Raw genomic sequence first — 20,976 nt, forward strand, 5'->3', positions numbered from 1 at the left:
TTGAGTTGGAGGCGTGCGTGGCCCCACGGTCATGGGTGAACAGGGAGTACAGGAGGGGGCTGAGCACCCACCCTTGTGGGGCCCCTGTGTTGAGGATCAGCGAAGTGGAGGTGTTGTTTCCTACCTCCACCACCTGGAGGCGGCCCGTCAGGAAGTCCAGGACCCAGTTGCACAGGGCTGGGTTCAGACCGAGGGTCCCGAGCTTAATGATGAGCTTGGAGGGTACTATGGTGTTGAATGCTGAGCTAAAGTCAATGAACAGTATTCTGACGTAGGTATTCCTCTTGTCCAGATGGGATAGGGCAGTGTGCAGTGCGATGATGATTGCATTGTCTGTGGATATATTGGGGCGGTAAGCAAATTGAAGTGGGTCTAGGGTCAGGCAAGGTAGAGGTGATATGATCCTTAACTAGCCTCTCAAGCACTTCATGATGACAGAATGGGCCAGCATCCCTGTGGAATGCTTTTGACACCTTCTAGAGTCCATGCCCCAATGAATTTAGACTGTTCTCAGGGCAAAAGGGGGTGCAACTCAATATTAGGAAGGTGTTCCTAATGTTTTGTACACTCTGTGTATGTGGCTCTCAGAATAAATTGTCATTATTCCCACTGGGCACACACTGGTTGAATCAACGTTGTTTCCACGTCGAACCAACGTGGGATAGACATTGATTCAATGCGCGTTTAGGTGCACACAGCACAGGAGCCAGCTTCAAACGAGGTATTGTTCATCTGAATGTGTCTAAAATGTATCCAAAAATATCACTTGTTTTATTCAATAGGTGCGATGTCATTTATTAAGTGAAGTGGCAAGTTTTATTTATGTGCTGACATAAGGCCTGCGCGGTTGCGTCATCAAAGGACAACTGCATCGGCAGTTTGACAGCCTGATTTCCATACTGACAGTCAGTGAGCCGAATGTGTCGTAGCCACATTGTTTTCTGTGTCCTTAACCACGAAAAGAACACTAGTTGGAAACTACTATTTTGGAATAAATCCCTGTAGCCTAAAATATAATATAGCAGGGGAGGTGAGTATCTAATGATTTGAGCAGATGGGCTAGGCTACATCAGTGTCTGATGTGTGTAATATTTTACCTTTGACATGTCCTATTGTTGTTGAATGCACTGCAGTCTAAAAGGAAGTGAAAACTGATTAAGAAGCAGATGAGCTCCACATATGACTAACTCCCGCTCATATATCTCAATCTAGACTTGCCTGGAAAGCTGACGTTGAATTGCATTGCAATAATGGTTGAATTGAAGAAGTTTAAGCTGCCTATCAATCGTTGTTTTTGCCACCAGTGGACAGCCAGTGAAAATGAGCTCTAGCAACAGCTGCATAGTGTGTATTCAGGGCCTGATTAATGCAGGTGCTTACAGGGTCTGAAGCCTCGTTGTTCAAGCCCGTAGGGGGCCCTTGAAGCCGATAACAATTGAGAAAGTTATTCGTTTGAGAGCTAAGTCTATATAAGCATTCTGATAAGTATAAATAACTACAATCTCAAGGGAATACGTTTATCACTAACAGGAATATAGCTGATTTATTTATGAATTTCAATTAACAAGTGTGCCTTGCTAAAAGTACATTTGTGGAATTTCTTTCCTTCTTAATGCGTTTGAGCCAATCAGTTGTGTGTGACAAAGTAGGGGTGGTATACAGAAGATGGCCCTATTTGGTAAAAAATCAAGTCCATATTATGGCAAGAACAGATCAAAAAAGCAAAGAGAAACGACAGTCCATCATTACTTTAAGACCTAAAGGTCAGTCAATCCGGAAAATTTCAGGAACTTTTAAAGTTTCTTCAAGTGCAGTCGCCACAAACATCAAGCGCTATGATGAAACTGGCTCTCATGAGGACCGCCACAGGAAAGGAAGACCCAGAATTACCACTGCTGCAGAGGATAAGTTCATTAGAGTTAACTGCACCTTAGATTGCAGCCCAAATAAATGCTTCACAGATTTCAAGTAACAGACACATATCATCAACTATTCAGAAGAGACTGCGTGAATCAGGCCATGGTTGAATTGCTGCAAAGAAACCATTATTAGAGGACACCAGAAAGAAGAAAATACTTGCTTGGGCCAAGAAACAAAAGCAATGGACGTTAGACCGGTGGAAATCTGTCCTTTGGTCTGATGAGTCCAAATTTGAGATTTTTGGTTCCAACCGCCTAGTCTTTGTGAGATGCGGAGTAGGTGAACGGATAATCTCCACATGTGTGGTTCCCACCGTGAAGCATGGAGGAGGAGGTGTGATGGGGTGGGGGTGCTTTGCTGGTGACACTGTCTGTGATTTATTTAGAATTCAAGGCATACCAGCATGGCTACCACAGCATTCTGCAGCGATACGCCATCCCATCTAGTTTGCACTTAGTGGGACTTTCATTTGTTTTTCAACGGGACAATGACCCAACACACCTCCAGGCTGTGTAAGGGCTATTTGACCAAGAAGGACAGTGATGTAGCGCTGCATCAGATGACCTGGCCTCCACAATCATCTGATCTCAACCCAATGGAGATGGTTTGGGATGAGTTGGACCGCAGAGTGAAGGAAAAGCAGCCAACAAGTGCTCTGCATATGTTGGAACTCCTTCAAGACTGTTGGAAAAGCATTCCTCATGAAGCTGGTTGAGACAATGCCAATAGTGTGCAAAGCTGTCAAAAGGTGGCTACTTTTGAAGAATATAAAATATAAAATCAATTTTGATTTGTTTAACACTTTTTGTTACTACATGATTCCATATGTGTTATTTCATAGTTTTATGTCTTCACTATTATTCTAGTCAAAATAAAGAAAAACCCTTGAATGAGTAGGTACGTCCAAACTTTTGACTGGTACTGTAAGTCAGCAGTGTGACTTTGTTTCAGTAGTTCTGCAGATTTTTCACACTGTCTGCTGTGGACTGTACGCTTATTTGCTGTGTCGACAGGGTTAGTTTGGTGTGTAAAACCCCTTTAGCCAGATCAGGAGTTCAGTACCAGGGAACACAGCTCAAGACAATGGACCTTTTAATAGGAGGTAGTGGGTGGGGGGGGGGTGAAGGTCTCTTTCTCTCACTCCTGCTCTTTTTCTATCCCTTATCTCTCTCTTTTTGCCATTCACCACTCTTCCCCCCCTTTCTCTCTCTCACCCCCCCCCCCCCCTCTCTCCTGGCTGGTGGGTTTAGGTCTTGTGACTTGTGATCAGGCTAGCTGTAGGGTGACACACTCACACTACACTAGGCCTATGTCATTTCTGATATGATTGTTTGTCCTCGTCTATTTATAAACCTTAAGGAAGTGAAACTATGCTCGAGGTCTCATATAGTTTACCCAATAGCAATTTTTCACATTTATACTGAACAAAAATATAATCTCAACATGAAAAGTGTTGGTCCCATCTTTCATGAGCTGAAATAAAAGATCCCAGAAATGTTCCATACGCACAAAAAGCTTATTTCTCTCAAATTTTGTGCACAAATTTGTCTACATCCCGGTTAGTGAGCATTTCTCCTTTGCCAAGATAATCCATCCACCTGACAGGTGTGGCATATCAAGAAGCTGATTAAACAGCATACTTATTACACAGGTGCACCTTGTGCTGGGGACAATAAAAGGCCACTCTAAAAAGTACAGTTTTGTCACAACACAATGCCACAGATGTCTCAAGTTTTGAGGGAGCATTCAATTGGCATGCTGACTGCAGGAATGTCCACCCGAGCTGTCATTTCAGAGAATTTGTCAGTACGTCCAACCAGCCTCACAACCTCAGACCAGGTATAACCACGCCAGGCCAGGACCTCCACATCCGGCTTCTTCACCTGCGGGATCGTCTGAGACCAGCCACCCGCACAGCTGATGAAACTGTGGGTTTGCACAATCGAAAGACTTCTGCACAAACTGTCAGAAACCGTCTCTGTGAAGCTCATCTGCGTGCTCATCTTCCTCACAAGGGTCTTGACCTGACTGCAGTTTGGTGTCGAAACCGACTTCAGTGGGAAAATGCTCACCTTCGATGGCCACTGGCACGCTGGAGAAGTGTGCTCTTCACGGATGAATCCCGGTTTCAATTTTACCGGGCAGATGGTGTTGTGTGTGCGAGCAGTTTGCTGTAGTCAACGTTGTGAAGAGAGGCCCATTGTCGTGCCATTCATCTGGCACCATCACCTCATGTTTCAGCATGATAATGCACATCCCCATTTCGCAAGGATCTGTACACAATTCCTGGAAGCTGAAAATGTCCCAGTTCTTCCGTGGCCTGCATACTCACCAGACATGTCACCCATTGAGCCTGTTTGGGATGCTCTGGATCGATGTGTATGACAGCATGTTCCAGTTCCCGCCAATATCCAGCAACTTCGCACAGCCATTGAAGAGGAGTGGGACTACAGGCCAAAATCAACAGGCTGATCAACTCTATGCGAAGGAGATGTGTCACGCTGCATGAGGCAAATGGTGGTCACACCAGATATTGACTGGTTTTCTGATCCACGACCCATAGCTATTTTTTTAAAGGAATCTGTGACCAACAGATGCAATATTTGTATACCCAGTCATGTGAAATCCATAGATTAGGGCCTGATTAATTTATTTCAATTGACTGATTTTCTTAAATGAACTGTAACTCAGTAAAATCTTAGAAATTGTTGCATGCTACGTTTTTTAAAATGCACATGAAGTTGGTAATCATTTTACGAGCAGAACAGCTTAATATCCAGAAGTTTAAAACCATTTGTTTTTGAGATAGGGGTGTCACCAATGCTGTGTTCTATTCATTAGGTATGCAAAAGCTAATTTTAAAGGATATGTTACAAGCTCAAAACCATTTTAACCAAAATTACAATTATGACAATAACCGTGGTCATTTGCACGACAATGAATCTTTACACATAATTCCATAATCATCACAGTCCTAGGTCTGTTGACAGTGGTGTGTGTGTGGGGGGGGGTTAAAACATTTTGATATATATACACACTCTCTCCATTGGATACACACATGCTGCCTCTCCTAATGACTATATTGTCTTAATTTGCTCCCAGACAAACAGAAGCCACCAGATCATCCCTGATGTTATCTATCTTGGACATAATGGATTTAGAGGACAACAAGTGAAGAATGACCAACCAATGATTCATTCCTGAACCCCAGAACTGGAGGCCCAACACCAAAGGACCAAGCTGGAATCTCATGGACTAAATCAGGAATATCTGCTCTAAAGATGGAATCTCTGGACTAAACTAGAACTACATGGACGAAATAGGAATAGTTCTTAAACCAGGAATATCAGGACCAAAAGCTGAAATATCACAGACTAATTTAGGCATTTCTGGACTAAAATTGGAATCTTTGGACTGAATACGGAATTGCTGGACTGAACTAGAAGTCTTTGGGTGAAATCCGTAATCTCAGCAACATGACCGGTTTCTTCTGATATCTGACTGACTAGCGTAGATTATGTGTGTGTTGTAACAGGCTAGTCACTAGATGGCTATGCTAGAGAGGTGACAATATTATCAACACATTGACTCTGGAGGAAGTACTGCCAACAGTGATGGATGGAAGTTATAATCATCAAATCGGACAAATGGAGGGGTACGTGGCTGTTACTTGTGTAGGACTTTGATTTGTAGTAACAGATACTGCGTGGGAAAACCCACACTCCTCCTGAACGTTTAGTAATATCGATAAGTATCACGTGTTGAGTGACTATGCACTGTCACAATCATTCAAAGAGGATTAATCGGGTGCAAAAGTCGACTTGGGGAATTCAGGGGAAATCAATGCTTAGTCCATTGATTGGTTAATCAGTCCCTAAGACAGACAACCCCACCCCCCCAAATCGGTCAGGATGCTGTGCCCCAGGAAGAAGCTCCTCACCAGGGATGCGGATTTCTCTGCCATCGCGGTGCCGTCGATGCGGGGGTCTGGGTACCTGGACTACACCATAGAGACCCACCCCTCCAGAGCCCTGCAGGCCATGGAGGACTTCAGAAGGCACGAGATGCTGTGTGACATCACTCTACACGTCACCTATAAGGACACGACCGCCGACTTCAAGGTGAGAGGGCTGCTCTTTGTTCCTACTTATAAAGCTGTATAACGGGATACTTGACTGTAAAATACAGCATTATCCTTGTGCATTACCCCTGAGGTTTGCTTATCAAAGCAAAAGGCTGTAAAATACTTTATTAGTTGAATCAGGAGTTTTACTGCTTGGTTGGAGTAAAAGCCTGTCCCCCACCCACATGTATAAGATTGGCCACACCTCCCCTCCCAACCTCAGGTGCATAAAGTGGTGCTGCAAGCAGCTTTAAGGAGTGCCATGCCTCTGAGGTGACGTTACGTGATGTCTGCCCCCTGGTGGTAGGGAGGCTCATTGACTTCGCCTACACCTCACGCATCACCGTGGGGGAGAAGTGTGTGCTGCACGTCCTACTGGCTGCCATGAGGTAAGAGTATGTGGTGACATAAATAATTGGACTGGTAGATGGTCTACATATAAAGTTCTTCCTGGTGTCTTAAATGACGAATCCTTCTGTACCTTTTAAGGCATGTTGTGACTACCTCATTGAACATGTCTAAAATGTCTGTGTGTCTGTCAGGTACCAGATAGAAGACGTGGCTAAGGCTTGCTGTGACTACCTCACTAAACTTGAAGCCGGCCAACGTGATCGGCTTCGCTGAGGAGATTGGCTGCACCTGAGGAGCAGCGAGTACATCAATACACACTTTAACGAGGTAGAAACCACACACACACACTTTGTATCTCACTCAAATAATGTAGCCAAAATTGCTGGCTATGTGTCTGAAGTGACCTGAAGTAACCTTTCAGATTTGGGTCAAAATAATGTTGTTGTCTGTCAAGCAGCTGTCATATTGCTGTACACATGAGCTATTTTAACACGATGTCATAAAGACTAAAACATCAACGAGACAAAGACGGTTCTGCCTTTTGTTGATAGATGTTAGAAGAATCATTTTGGAAGAGGCCCTGACATACAGACTCTTTACTAGAGACCATTACAGCATCCATGATGTTCTCACACTGTGAAGAGCAGGAAGCCACTGAAGGGGTTATGGTTTTCGTAGGAATCTCAGAGCTTCCACAATGTAGGGTTGCACATCTACACAGTACAGTCGTGGCCAAAAGATTTGAGAATGACACAAAAATTAATTTTCACAAAGTCTGCTGCCTCAGTGTCTTTAGATATTTTTGTCAGATGTTACTATGGAATACTGAAGTATAATTACAAGCATTTCATAAGTGCCAAAGGCTTTTATTGACAATTACATGAAGTTGATGCAGAGTCATGCAGTGTTGACACTTCTTTTTCAAGACCTCTGCAATTTGCCCTGGCATGATGTCAATTAACTTCTGGGCCACATCCTGACTGATGGCAGCCCATTCTTGCATAATCAATGCTTGGAGTTTGTCAGAATTGGTGGGTTTTTGTTTGTCCACCTGCCTCTTGAGGATTGACCACAAGTTCTCAATGGGATTAAGGTCTGGGGAGTTTCCTGGCCATGGACCCAAGCCACTTAGTTATCACTTTTGCCTTATGGCAAGGTGCTCCATCATGCTGGAAAAGGCATTGTTTGTCACCATACTGTTCCTGGATGGTTGGGAGAAGTTGCTCTCTGAGGATGTGTTGGTACCATTCTTTATTCATGGCTGTGTTCTTAGGCAAAATTGTGAGTGAGCCCACTCCCTTGGCTGAGAAGCAACCCCACACATGAATGGTCTCAGGATGCTTTACTGTTGGCATGACACAGGACTGATGGTAGCGCTTACCTTGTCTTCTCCGGACAAGCTTTATTCTAGATGCCCCAAACAATCGGAAAGGGGATTCATCAGAGAAAATGACTTTACCCCAGTCCTCAGCAGGCCAATCCCTATACCTTTTGCAGAATATCAGTCTGTCCCTGATGTTTTTCCTGGAGAGAAGTGGCTTCTTTGCTGCCCTTCTTTGACACCAGGCCATCCTCCAAAAGTCTTTGCCTCACTGTGCGTGCAGATGCACTCACACCTGCCTGCTGCCATTTCTGAGCAAGCTCTGTACTGGTGGTGCCCCGATCCCGCAGCTGAATCAACTTTAGGAGACGGTCCTGGCGCTTGCTGGACGTTCTTGGGTGCCCTGAAGCCTTCTTCATAACAATTGAACCGCTCTCCTTGAAGTTCTTGATGATCTGATAAATGGTTGATTTAGGTGCAATCTTACTAGCAGCAATATCCTTGCCTGTGAAGCCCTTTTTGTGCAAAGCGATGACGGCACGTGTTTCCTTGCAGGTAACCATGGTTGACAGAGGAAGAACAATGATTCCAAGCACCACCCTCCTTTTGAAGCTTCCAGTCTGTTATTCGAACTCAATCAGCATGACAGAGTGATCTCCAGCCTTGTCCTCGTCAACACTCACACCTGTGTTAACGAGAGAATCACTGACATGATGTCAGCTGGTCCTTTTGTGGCAGGGTTGAAATGCAGTGGAAATGTTTTTTGGGGAGTCAGTTAATTTGCATGGCAAAGAGTGACTTTGCAATTCATCTGATCACTCTTCATAACATTCTGGAGTATATGCAAATTGCCATCATACAAACTGAGGCAGCAGACTTTGAAAATGTATGTTTGTGTCATTCTCAAAACTTTTGGTTTTCACTCAGTTCCAGAGTGAAAGCATTAGACATGTGCGTATGCTTATCGTCAGGCTTGAAGTCGTAATTGTACATTCTCTGACCTTTCTTGTACATGTACAGTGCCTTCAGAAAATATTCACACCCCTTGACTTTTTCCACATTTTGTTGTTAAAGTGGGTTTAAATTTGATTTAATTGTCATTTTTGGTAAACAATCTACACAAAATACTCTTGTCAAAGTGCAAGAATAATTCTAACATTTATAAAAAATATATAAAGTCAGCAAAAAAAGAAACGTCCCTTTTTCAGGACTCCGTCTTTCAAAGATAATTCATAAAAATCCAAATAACTTCACAGATCTTCCATTGTAAAGGGTTTTAACACTGTTTCCCATGCTTGTTCATTGAACCATAAACAATTCATGAACATGCACCTGTGCAACGGTCGTTAAGACACTAACAGCTTACAGACGGTAGGCAATTAAGGTCACAGTTATGAAAACTTAGGACACTAAAGAGGCCTTTCTACTGACTCCAAAAGAAGGATGCCCAGGGTCCCTGCTCATCTGCGTGAACGTGCCTTAGACATGCTGCAAGGAGGCATGAGGACGGCAGATGTGGCCAGGGCAATAAATTGCAATGTCCGTACTGGGAGACACCTAAGACAGCACTACAGGGAGACAGGACGGACAGCTGATCATCCTCGCAGTGGCAGACCACATGTAACAACATCTGCACAGGATCGGTACATCCGAACATCACCCCTGCGGGACGGGTACAGGATGGCAACAACTGCCTGAGTTAAACCAGGAATGCACAATCCCTCCATCAGTGCTCAGACTGTCCGCAATAGGCTGAGAGAGGCTGGACTGTAGGCCTGTTGCAAGGCAGGTCCTCACCAGACCTCACCGGCAACAACGTTGCCTATGGGCACAAACCCACCATCGCTGGACCAGACAAGACTGGCAAAAAGTGCTCTTCACTGACGAGTCGCGGTTTTGTCTCACCAGGGGTCATTGTCGGATTCGCGTTTATTGTCGAAGGAATGAGCGTTACAGCGAGGCCTGTACTCTGGAGCGGGATCGATTTGGAGGTGGAGGGTCCATCATGGTCTAGAGCGGTGTGTCACAGCATCATCGGACTGAGCTTGTTGTCATTGCAGGCAATCTCAGCGCTGTGCGTTACAGGGAAGACATCCTCCTCCCTCATGTGGTAGCCTTCCTGCAGGCTCATCCTGACATGACCCTCCAGCAACAATACCACCAGCCATACTGCTCGTTCTGTGTGTGATTTCCTGCAAGACTGGAATGTCAGTGTTCTGCCATGGCCAGCGAAGAGCCCGGATCTCAATCCATTGAGCACGTCTGGGACCTGTTTGATCGGAGGGTGAGGGCTAGGGCCATTCCCCCCAGAAATGTCTGGGAACTTGCAGGTGCCTTGGTGGAAGAGTGGGGTAACATCTCACAGCAAGAACTGGCACATCTGGTGCAGTCTATGAGGAGGAGATGCACTGCAGTACTTAATGCAGCTGGTGGCCACACCAGATACTGATGGTTACTTTTGATTTTGACCCGCCCTTTTTTTCAGGGACACATTATTCCATTTCTGTTAGTCACATGTCTGTGGAACTTGTTCAGTTTGTCTGTTGTTAAATCTTGTTCTATATTCATAAAAATATTTACACATGTTAAGTTTGCTGAAAATAAATGCAGTTGACACTGAGAGGACGTTTCTCTTTTTGCTGAGTTTATATAAAAAATGAAACACTATCTTGATTAGATAAGTATTCACCCCCCTGAGAGAATATCTGTTAGAAAAATCTTTGGCAGTGATTCCAGCTGTAAGTCTTTTGGGGTAAGTCTCTAAGTGCTTTGCACACCTGGATTGTACAATATTTGTCCATTTCTATTCTTTTGAAAGGTTCTTCAAGCACTGTCAAGTTGGTTATTGATCATTGCTAGAAAGCCATTTTCAAATCTTGCCATAGATTTAAGACGATCTTTAGTCAAAACTGTAACTAGACCACTCAGGAACATTTGATGTAATCTTGGTAAGCAACTGCAGTGTAGATTTGGCCTTGTATTTTAGGTTATTGTCCTGCTGAAAGGTGAATTTATCTCCCAGTGTCTGTTGGAAAGAAGACTGAGACAGGTTTTCCTCTAGGATTTTGCCTGTGCTTAACTCTATTCCGTTTTTTGTTTTATCCAAAAAAAAGACATAGTCCTTGCCGATGACAAGCATACCCATAACATGATGAAGCCACCACCATGCATGACAATATGAGAGTGGTTCTCAGTGATGGCTTTGCCCCAAACATAACGCTTTGTATTCAGGACTTGCCTTGTTGCAAACAGGATGCATGTTTTGGAATATTTTTTATTCTGTACAGGATTCCTTTTTTCACTCTGTCATTTAGGTCACTATTGTGGAGTAAATACAATGCTGTTGATCCATCCTCAGTTTTCTCATATCACAGCCTATCACTCTAACTGTTAAAAATCCCCATTGGTTTCATGGTGAAACCCCTGAGCAATTTCCTTCCTCTCTGGCAACTGAGTTAGGAAGGACGCGTGTATCTTTGTAGTGACTGGGTGTATTGATACACCATCCAAAGCCTAATTAATTACTTCACCATGCTCAAAGTGATATCCAGCATCTGCTTTTTATTTTTTTTTTACACATCTACCAATCGGTGCCCTTCTTTGCGAACATTAAAAACCTCCCTGGTCTTTGGTTGAATCTGTGCTTAAAATTCACTATTCGATTGAGAGACCTTACAATTATCTGTATGTGTGGGGTATAGAGATGAGGTAGTCATTCAAAAATCATGTTAAACACTATTGATCACAGAGTGAGTCCATGCAAATTATTATGTGACTTGTTAAGCACAGCTTTACTCCTGAACTCATTTAAGCTTGCCATAAGGAAGGGTTGATAAGGAAGGGTTGATTACTTAATGACTCAATTAATGACTCAAGACATTTAAGCTTTTCATTTTTTAAATTAATTTTGAAAAACGTTCTACAAACAAAATCACACTTATTTAGGCCGTAACACAACAAAATGTGGAAAAAGTATAGGGGTGTGAATAGTTTTTGAAGGCAATGTAAAATGTGTTAATGGCAGTGAATCTCTAGTACACTCCTCTTACTGGTGGTGTGGAGATACCTGGAGCAGAGGACAAGAACATTTTGCATACACGCTTGAACTCCAAGACTAAAGTAAATCAAAAACAGTCTATATGGTTGGGCCACAAAGTGACTACCTGTTGTTGGGTCGTAGGCCTCGCCGATGTTGGTGATGACTCTGGTGTAGACCGGGGTGGTGACATTATTGAAGGGGCCTACAGGTCCATTGTGGCTCAAACCAGCAGAGAAAACAGTAGAATTACTTGATGATACATTTACATAATTCTTCTATTCTCAGAGTGCAAATGACAGTATATGTTATGGTTCACAGGCTCTCAATGGTATTCAATACATTATATTTGTGCAACAGTGAATTCTGCAGCAATGTAGATTTTGTGAAATGAACTGATCCCCCAACTCAAAAGCAATGTTGTTTACATCCGTTTTACTATAACTACAGCTGCCCTCGTCAGCTCTCACTGGCACTCAGTCTGGCCTCCAGGCCTGAAAACAACAGACATATTCACACTAAGAGTCACCAGTAACTTTACATCCAACATGAAACAATGTTAACCCTTCCTCAAGTCATTATAAACAGTGGGACGCTGTGACTGACTTATTTCCTTCAATTTACACCTTTACAAACATACCTGTTAAATCACCTGTGTCCTTTATCTTCATCTTCGCCATGGTGGCTTCTAAGGTCCACCACTGTGTTATTCTGTTTCTATACCCCACCCTCATTGGTTGTCACTCTGACTTCCATGTTCCTCAGCTTCTCTCTCTGCTCCACCACGATGGTTCCCAGGTTGTGCACCATGTCTCTCAGCGCCTTCATCTCAGTCCAGATGTCAGGTGAGGTCGTCTGTTCGTTGGTCATCTCTCCATCTGAACCTCACTCTCCTGCTCTCTCTCACTGCACTGTGTCCCTGTTGAGTGATGTCACTCTCTCTGACCCCTCCACTCTCCTCCTGAGCCCATGCCCCAGACAGACAGAACAGCAACACCAGCAGAGCAACAGCACCCCTCATTCTGAAACGATACCTGTTCAGATATGATGCACTTTGAGGCTTATACACACACATCTCAGTTAAGCAGTACGTGTACAAGAGACACGTCGTTAAAAAGCTACGGTTGGTAAGTTTTATCAATGTTGTATAAGACCATGAGAAGTCCAACTGTTTGGTGAAGGGTCCCCTGACGTCACCTGTTCTTTATAGACAAAAACAGTGCGCTTAGTCGGACATAGAATTGCTTTGATGGACTGTGTTGGTGAGCATGTGACGTGTGTTGACTGTGTGTATTTGTCCCTACCCCAGGTAACCAAAGAGGAGGAGTTATTCAGTCTCCCTCACTGTCAGCTGTTGGAGCTCATCAGCCAGGACAGCCTCAAGGTGCTCTGTGAGTCAGAGGTATGGATTTGATTTATATTCTATATACATTGTTTATCCTGAGGTGTATATTTATATACTTCACTTATATGCATATTTCTATGTGAAAATCAAGAAAACTGTCTGCCAAAGTGTGACCATGAGCTCCTTGATGTCAGGTGTACAAGGCTTGTACAGACTGGGTGCGATGGGACGTGGAGAGCAGAGCTCCGTATCTCCACGCCCTCCTCAATGCTCTCCACGTCTACGCTCTGCCTCCCAAGTTCATCAAGATACAGCTCCAGTCCTGCCCCATCCTCAGCAAGGCAAGTCTCTATCTATGAAACCTATGTCATCTATTTATCTATGACCGGCTGCTGGGATTGATTGTTAGATTGAGGAATACCAAATTCAATAATTTTTCTATTTTCATGTTCCTTCATTCCAGGCCAACTCCTGTAGAGACTTCCTGTCGAAGATATTCCAGGAAATAGCATTGAGGAAGCCCCTCCCCCCTGCGCCTCACCATGGAACACAGCTTATCTACGTAGCCGGAGGGTAGTCTACAAACATATGATGGGATGGGATGTAGTAGGATACGATACAATGAGATAATTGGATGATATGATATCATACGAGTATGATGATATAATCCTGATACGGTTATGTACTGTCTGATCCTACCTGTGTTCCATCCCAGGTATCGGCAGCACTTTCTGTCTTCTATGGAGGCCTATGACCCTGGTAGGAACGTCTGGCTGAAGCTAGCTGACATGGGCTCTCCCTGCAGTGGCCTGGGCTCCTGTGTGCTGTTTGGCCTGCTCTACACGAACGCACGCACACACCTTGCTTTATACGGCCTTGTAGGTCTACCTAACGCCTCTCATCCTTCCCTCCCTCTCTCTCTCTCTCCCTCTTTTCCTCATCCTCAGGTGGGAGGCAGGAACCTGTCTCTACAGAAAACACTGAGTCCAGTTCCCTGTGCTGTTACAACCCCATGACCAATCAGTGGAGTCAGCACGCTTCCCTGAACACCCCCAGGAACAGGGTGGGGGTGGCCGTGGTGGACGGGAGCATTTACGCCGTGGGGGGGTCCCAGGGATCCACACATCATAACACTGTGGAGAGGTGAGGAGAGAGAGAGGGTAGTGTAAATTTCCCAGATAATGTAGAAATTCCTGACTAATTAGTGTGACATCCTTTGGTCCGGCTGTGTTGGTACCCACTTCCAAGGAATGTCAATCTGGTTGGGAATGCTTCACAACTCGCTGCTGAGCGGCTAACAGGTAGGGAATCGTCTTCACCGGAATGTTGTTACAGGACCCATGGCTCTGGTAGAATACCTCAGAGATGTGTCCTTCCTGCCTTTTTTTTCTATCTTCCTACCTTCCCTCCTTCCTTCCATCCATCCACCCTTGCCTCTCCGCTGCTCTCTCACACAGCGTGTTACTAGACACTGCACAAAGCTGGCAGCTTTAGTTAATCCACTGTACGTTACCTGGCTCCTATACAATGAGTTAGTTATACTATCAAACTCACACTCTGATAGCTCCTACAGTTCCATGCACTCAGGTCATGATGATGAGCATTAAAGTTGCACTATGCAGAAATCGCTCCACCATTTCCTGATTGCAGAAATTCTAATAGTTTGCCTAATTTCAATTTATGTGACAAAACAAGCAAGTATAGTGTAGAGAATCATTGTACCATCTAAACCGCTGTGAAATATATTTTACATAACCAAAAATATTGTATTTTCAGCTGTTCGAAGCTGGTGTACAAAACCCAAAGTAAAAGATGCAAAAGCGAAACTTAAGACAGGGAAGCATAGAAATAACACACATAGAGCAGATCTACTGCTTCTTAGATTTGCTTTCTTTAACTGGCATTTCTATGTGAATTTGGTCGGGCACGCCTAAAAAGTTACACATTGCAGCTTTAAGGCAACAACCACCATACATTTTCTCTCTCTCCGCCAGGTATGACCCAGAGGCGAACTGCTGGGTGTTTGTGAGCCCCGTGTCAGTTGCCCATCTGGGAGCGGGGGTAGCAGGTTGTGGGGGTTCTCTACGTGGTGGGGGGGTTCGATGGCCAGAACCGCTGGAACAGAGCAGAGGTTCCACCCCGGCTCCAACACCTGGCACCAACTGGCCCCCATGACTACTGTACGCAGCGGACGGTGTGTGTGTGTGTATACACCTGTCAAAGTGTGTGGATAACGTTTCTCCCTCTGTGTGTGTGGACTCGTATGCAGTATGCAGTAGGAGGGTATGACGGTCATGCTCAGCTCCATGGAGAGGTACAGTGTAACCAGAGTATGTGTGGGAGCCAGTGGCCTCCATGCAGCACTGACGCAGCGCTCACGGGGTCACCATCTACCAGGGACGCATCTTCATACTGGGTGAGTCTGGAGAAACCTGCCATCTCTCTGGAGAGTTTGGCCAACTTTAGAACCAGATACCATGTTGCTCCTCCTGAGCCTTGGATTCACTCATCCTGTTTCCCTTTCTCTCCTCCTCCCTCCCTCCCTCCTGCCTCCTGGTGGTTTTAATGCCACAGGGTTTCTGTCCAGTGTTGAGAGTTACTGCCCTGACACCAGCCAGTGCTGAGAGTTACCGCCCTGACACCAGCCAGTGTTGAGAGTTACCGCCCTGACACCAGCCAGTGTTGCTAGGACGCAGTGGAATGGCCGCCGCAGTAACAATGGAGCCCTGCCCTGGCAACCTGCCCGAGGAGGAAGAAGAGGAAGTGACATAGAGTTAGAGCGAGGAGACATGACTCATCATAACTCTTTTTATATCTGACTCAACATGGCGGCAGAGCAGGACTTGTTGCAATAGAATTAGAATGAGTAGAAAGGACAAGGTCTAAGATCACTTTTGTCCAAAGCCACAAAGTTTGCATTAATCAGGAATGTCTGTTCTGCTCATTCATATGTGGAGTCAGTAGGAAGTGATCTCACAATGACTTCAAAGTGACCTCACCATTATTAGGGTGCTACAGACATAGAGTTAGGAATTAGAATACTAGAATGGACATGAACCTTCGTATGATGCCATTATAAGACACATTGTCTGAATCACTAAATGGGCTGTCACTCCCAAACAGAAGACAACTGCATTGGTCACAATTTATTTTTAAGTGTATCAACTTAAATTTAAGGAACACCTAACTTTACCAGACTGACATGACTTATTTCAGCAGCAATTACAAAGTCCAAGGGTACATCATGAGGTTAGAGTAAGATCTTTCAGATACAAAGGCCCTGACTGGAATTATGTACCTATAGAAAAAACGGTGAATTTAAGAAAGTCATTTCTCAAATGTTAAGAAAAAACTGTTTGTTTTTAACTAGCTAATAGAAACATCACCATGTGAAGATATTTGTATGTATATATTATAGGTACTTAGTTTTATTAGTAGTTGGAGTAGTATTTGTAACTTTTTAATTCTGTTAATGCATGTTGTTTTTTTGTATATATATATTTTTTGTTATTATTAGACAGTAGTTTCCATATTATTCTAAGTATTGTTTAGTTTTTTTCATTTGGACTCTTGAAAACGAGATGGTGCGTCTCAAGAGATTTCCTCCTGCAAAATGTCAAATACATAAATAAATGATGGGATAAAGGTCAGACATTTTGGTCAGGGAGTTTGTCAACCATGGTTTGCCAGTGCTGTGATAGTGTCAAATAATGAATTTGAAGAATTTATTTGCACTCTGTGTGTTAGCCTGCCAGGTAGTTTTAGAGGTTTGATTCCATAAATGTTTTAAATTAACTGCCAATATGCCAACATTCCATTTAAACAATGCAGTCAATCCACAGCCATACACTGTCTTAAATCAGTTGATGATGGGACTTAGACAAGTTATAAATGCAACAAGTACTGATATTGCATCATATAATAGAACTCTCAGCTTTCCAAGAAAACACAATTTAGACATTTATGGTCTGTTTACATATATTTTAGTGGCTTTTTACAGCAAATGGTATAAAACCCATAAATTGTATTTATGATTATATGACAATATTTTAGGTTGACAGTAATTCTATTACATCATTTCCAATATATCACATGCCTTACTTAAATTTTCCTGCATAAGTAAAACCAGGATTATGCCTTTACTGCCATTCATTCCAATTAGGCTGGTTTGGATTTCTCCTTGACCACAATGGCTGATCACCCCATTCTGGAACATTGAGGGTTTATGACATAGCCCCTCTAGTAATTTAATGGGATCTCTATTGCTACAGAACTTATCTCAGAGACTCTTCTAATTGACTGTGCCATCATGTCCCCTCTCTCTATCGACAACTCTGACCATAACTCTAGCAGTTTTTCACATGCAGTGTTTTCATAATCCAAGTGCACCTTATTATAGTTCACATACTGTTGTCTTGCCCACATCATTAGAGGAGGCTCCAGAGAAGCTGAAATGAAGACAGTTCTCTCTCTGACCTCACATAGTTTGTGTTACAAATGGCACCCTATTCCCTTTATAGTGCCCTACTTTTGACCAGGGCCCATATGTATTAAAACTTGTGGTTCATTTCTCTTGCTGCACTGTAGTAGAGCCTAGTCACTGTGGGAGCATGTTGGTTAACCACCACTAGGTGGAGGAAGACTACTACCAAAGACTAGAGGGATGAGAACACAACAGGCCACATAACAGAAAACACATAACAGGGCACATTCAAGTGTGTTGTTCATTCTGTATTCTAACCATGGCCACAGGACTGTTTAGTAGACATCACTGCATTAGTCACCACTGGTTTACGTCAGACAACTGTTTACTTATCTCTGTATGTGTGACCCCTCCCCCTCTGTGCTAGCTGATATCTCTGTGTGTGTTCAGTAGGAGTCTTTAGGGTCAGGCATATTCACATCCAAACCTCCAGGTCTCCAGTACTGCCAGGGCAGTGTTCACCTGCTGTCCAGGTCTCACACCTGAGATCTGAATCAGTCCCTGATAAGAGGGGAAAGATGAGCACTAAAAGTTTGTATATTTGACTGAAAGGCAGTGGAAATGGAAGGAGGAGAGGGAGATGAGGTGGGAGCAGAGAGAGAGGTGGAAGGAGCAGAGAGGGAGGTGGAAGGAGCAGAGAGGGAGGTGGAAGGAGCAGAGAGGGAGGTTGAAGGAGCAGAGAGGGAGGTGGAAGGAGCAGAGAAGGAGGTTGAAGGAGCAGAGAGGGAGGTGGGAGGAGCAGAGATGGAGGAGTTGGGAGGAGCAGAGGGAGGTGGAATGAGTAGAGAGAGGAGGTGGAATGAGGAGAGGGGGAGAATAAATGTGAGGTGGAATGAGTAGAGAGGGAGGAGGTGAAAGGAATAGAGGGAGGAGGTGAAAGGAGTAGAGAGGGAGGAGGTGAATGGAGAAGAGGGGGAGGGGGTGAATGGAGAAGAGGGGGAGGAGGTGAATGGAGAAGAGGGGGAGGTGGGAGGAGCAGAGATGGAGGAGGTGGAAGGAGTGGAGATGGAGGGGGGGTGGGAGGAGCAGAGGGAGGTGGGAGGAGCAGAGGGAGGTGGAATGAGTAGAGAGAGGGGAGGTGGAATGAGTAGAGAGAGGGGAGGTGGAATGAGGAGAGGGGGAGAAGAAATGGGAGGTGGAATGAGTAGAGAGGGAGGAAGTGAAAGGAATAGAGGGAGGAGGTGAAAGGAATAGAGAGGGAGGAGGTGAAAGGAATAGAGAGGGAGGAGGTGGAATGAGTAGAGAGGGAGGTGAAAGGAATAGAGGGAGGAGGTGAAAGGAATAGAGAGGGAGGAGGTGAAAGGAATAGAGGGAGGAGGTGAAAGGAATAGAGAGGGAGGAGGTGAAAGGAATAGAGGGAGGAGGTGAAAGGAATAGAGGGAGGAGGTGAAAGGAATAGAGAGGGAGGAGGTGAAAGGAATAGAGAGGGAGGAGGTGAAAGGAGTAGAGAGGGAGGAGGTAAAAGGAGAAGAGGGGGAGGAGGTGGAAGGAGAAGAGGGGGAAGGAGCAGAAATGAAGGAGGAAAGGGAGAGGGAGGAGGTGGAAGGAGGAAAGGGAGAGGTGGAGGGAGGAGGTGGAAGGAGGAAAGGGAGAAGAGGGGGCGGTGGAAGGAGCAGAAATGGAGGTGAAGGAGGGGAAGTGGAAGGAGGAAAGGGAGAGGTGGGAGAAGAGAGGAGGTGGGAGCAGGTGGTGGGAGGAGAGAGGGAGGAGGTGGAAGGAGGAGAGAGGGAGGAGGTGGAGGTTGAAGGAGGAGAGAGGGAGGGAGGAGGTGGAGGGAGGAAAGGGAGGAGGTGGAAGGAGAGAGAGGGAGGAGGTAGGTGGAGAGGGAGGAGGTGAGAAGGAGGAGAGAAAGGAGGTGGAAGGAAAAGAGGGAGGAGAGGGAGGAGGTGGAAGGAGGAGAGGGGGAGGAGGTGGAAGGAGCAGAAATGGAGGTGGGAGGAGAGAGGGAGGAGGTGGAAAGCGGAGAGAGGGAGGAGGTGGAAGGAGAGGTGGAAGGAGGAAAGGGAGAGATGGAAGGAGGAGAGGGAGGAGGAGAAAAAGGTGGAAGGAGGAGAGAGGGGGGAGGTGGAAGGAGTAGAGAGAGGAGGTGGAAAGAGGACAGAGGGAGGAGATGGAAGGAGAGAGGGGAGATGGAAGGAGGAGAGAGGGAGGAGGTGGAAGGAGGGAGGAGGTGGAAGGAAGAGAGATGGATGAGGTGAAAGGAGTAGAGATGGATGAGTTGGAAGGAGGTGGAAGGAGAGGAGGTGGAAGGAGGAGAGAGGGAGGAGGTGGAAGGAGGACAGGTAGGAAGTTAAAGGAGGAGAGGGAGGAGGTGGGAGGAGAGAGAGGTGGAAGGAGGAGAGAGGGGGTGGAAGGAGGAGAGAGGGGTGGAAGGAGGAGAGAGAGGGGAGGTGGAAGGAGGAGAGAGGGAGGAGTTGGAAGGAGGAGAAAGGGAGGAGTTGGAAGGAGGAGAGAAAGGTGGAAGGAGGAGAGAGGTGGAAGGAGGGGGGAAGAGAGAGGGAGGTGGGAGGAGAGAGGTGAAATAAGTAGAAAGGGAGGAGAGGGAAGGGGGAGAGGGGGGAGGTGGAAGGGGGAGAGAGGGAGGAGGTGGAAGGAGGAGAGAGTGGAGATGGAAGGCGGAGAGGGAGGAGGTGGAAGGAGAGGGAAGGAGGAGAGAGGGAGGAGGTGGAAGGTGGAGAGGGAGGAGGTGGAAGGATGAGAGTGGGGAGGTAAAAGGAGGAGAGAGGGAGGAGGTGGAAGGAGGAGAGAGGGAGGAGGTGGGATGAGAGTGGGGAGGTAAAAGGAGGAGAGAGGAGGGGGAAGGAGGAGAGGGAGGTGGGAGGCGGAAAGGGAGGAGGTGGAAGGATGAGAGTGGGGAGGTAAAAGGAGGAGAGAGGAAGGAGGTGGAAGGAGGAGAGCGGGGATGAGAGTGGGGAGGTAAAAGGAGGAGAGAGGAGGGGGGAGGAGGAGAGGGAGGAGGTGGAAGGAGGAGAGAGGGAGGTGGGAGGAGGAGAGAGGGAGGAGGTTGAAAGGAGTGGAGAGGGAGGAGGTGGAAGGAGGAGAGAAGGGAGGGAGGAGGTGGAAGGAGAGAGGGAGGAGGTGGAAGGAGTGGAGAGGGAGGAGGTGGAAGGAGGAGAGAGGAGTAGGAGGAGAGGATCTTTCTACTTAGACCCTCACACTTGAGGATGACTCACATGGCAAACACATGGCAAACACTGACACGCATCACACACACTGACTGTTCCTGATCTGACTGGCTCATAGAGACCTCTTGCTTCAGTCTATGCAGTGTGTCCTTAAAGAAAGCAGAGCTAGGTTTCAACCTGTCTTAAACACATAGAAACAGATCATACAGAATGTATATAGTTCTGTATGATATATAGAGGATGAAATGAAATACGCATACATGTGGAAGTGA

At 45.6% G+C, this 20,976-nt stretch overlaps 1 protein-coding gene across 1 annotated transcript; it reads left to right on the top strand.

Annotated features, from left to right (window-relative positions):
• Nucleotides 1–690: 690 nt before the first annotated feature.
• keap1a (kelch-like ECH-associated protein 1a) lies at nt 691–17,456 on the top strand. The gene is given in 21 exon segments (XM_071387598.1): nt 691–1,030; nt 5,023–5,575; nt 5,831–6,041; nt 6,267–6,288; nt 6,291–6,432; nt 6,586–6,633; nt 6,635–6,681; nt 6,684–6,721; nt 13,061–13,153; nt 13,291–13,437; nt 13,560–13,669; nt 13,812–14,068; nt 14,071–14,239; nt 15,091–15,174; nt 15,176–15,223; nt 15,225–15,318; nt 15,366–15,400; nt 15,402–15,426; nt 15,428–15,510; nt 15,651–15,716; nt 15,760–17,456. Coding segments are annotated over 20 exon segments (1,869 nt in total). The 5' UTR covers nt 691–1,030; nt 5,023–5,534; the 3' UTR covers nt 15,869–17,456.
• Nucleotides 17,457–20,976: the final 3,520 nt, after the last annotated feature.

Source organism: Salvelinus alpinus, chromosome 38 (assembly GCF_045679555.1).
Source record: "Salvelinus alpinus chromosome 38, SLU_Salpinus.1, whole genome shotgun sequence".
NCBI classification, from domain to species: Eukaryota; Metazoa; Chordata; class Actinopteri; order Salmoniformes; family Salmonidae; genus Salvelinus; species Salvelinus alpinus.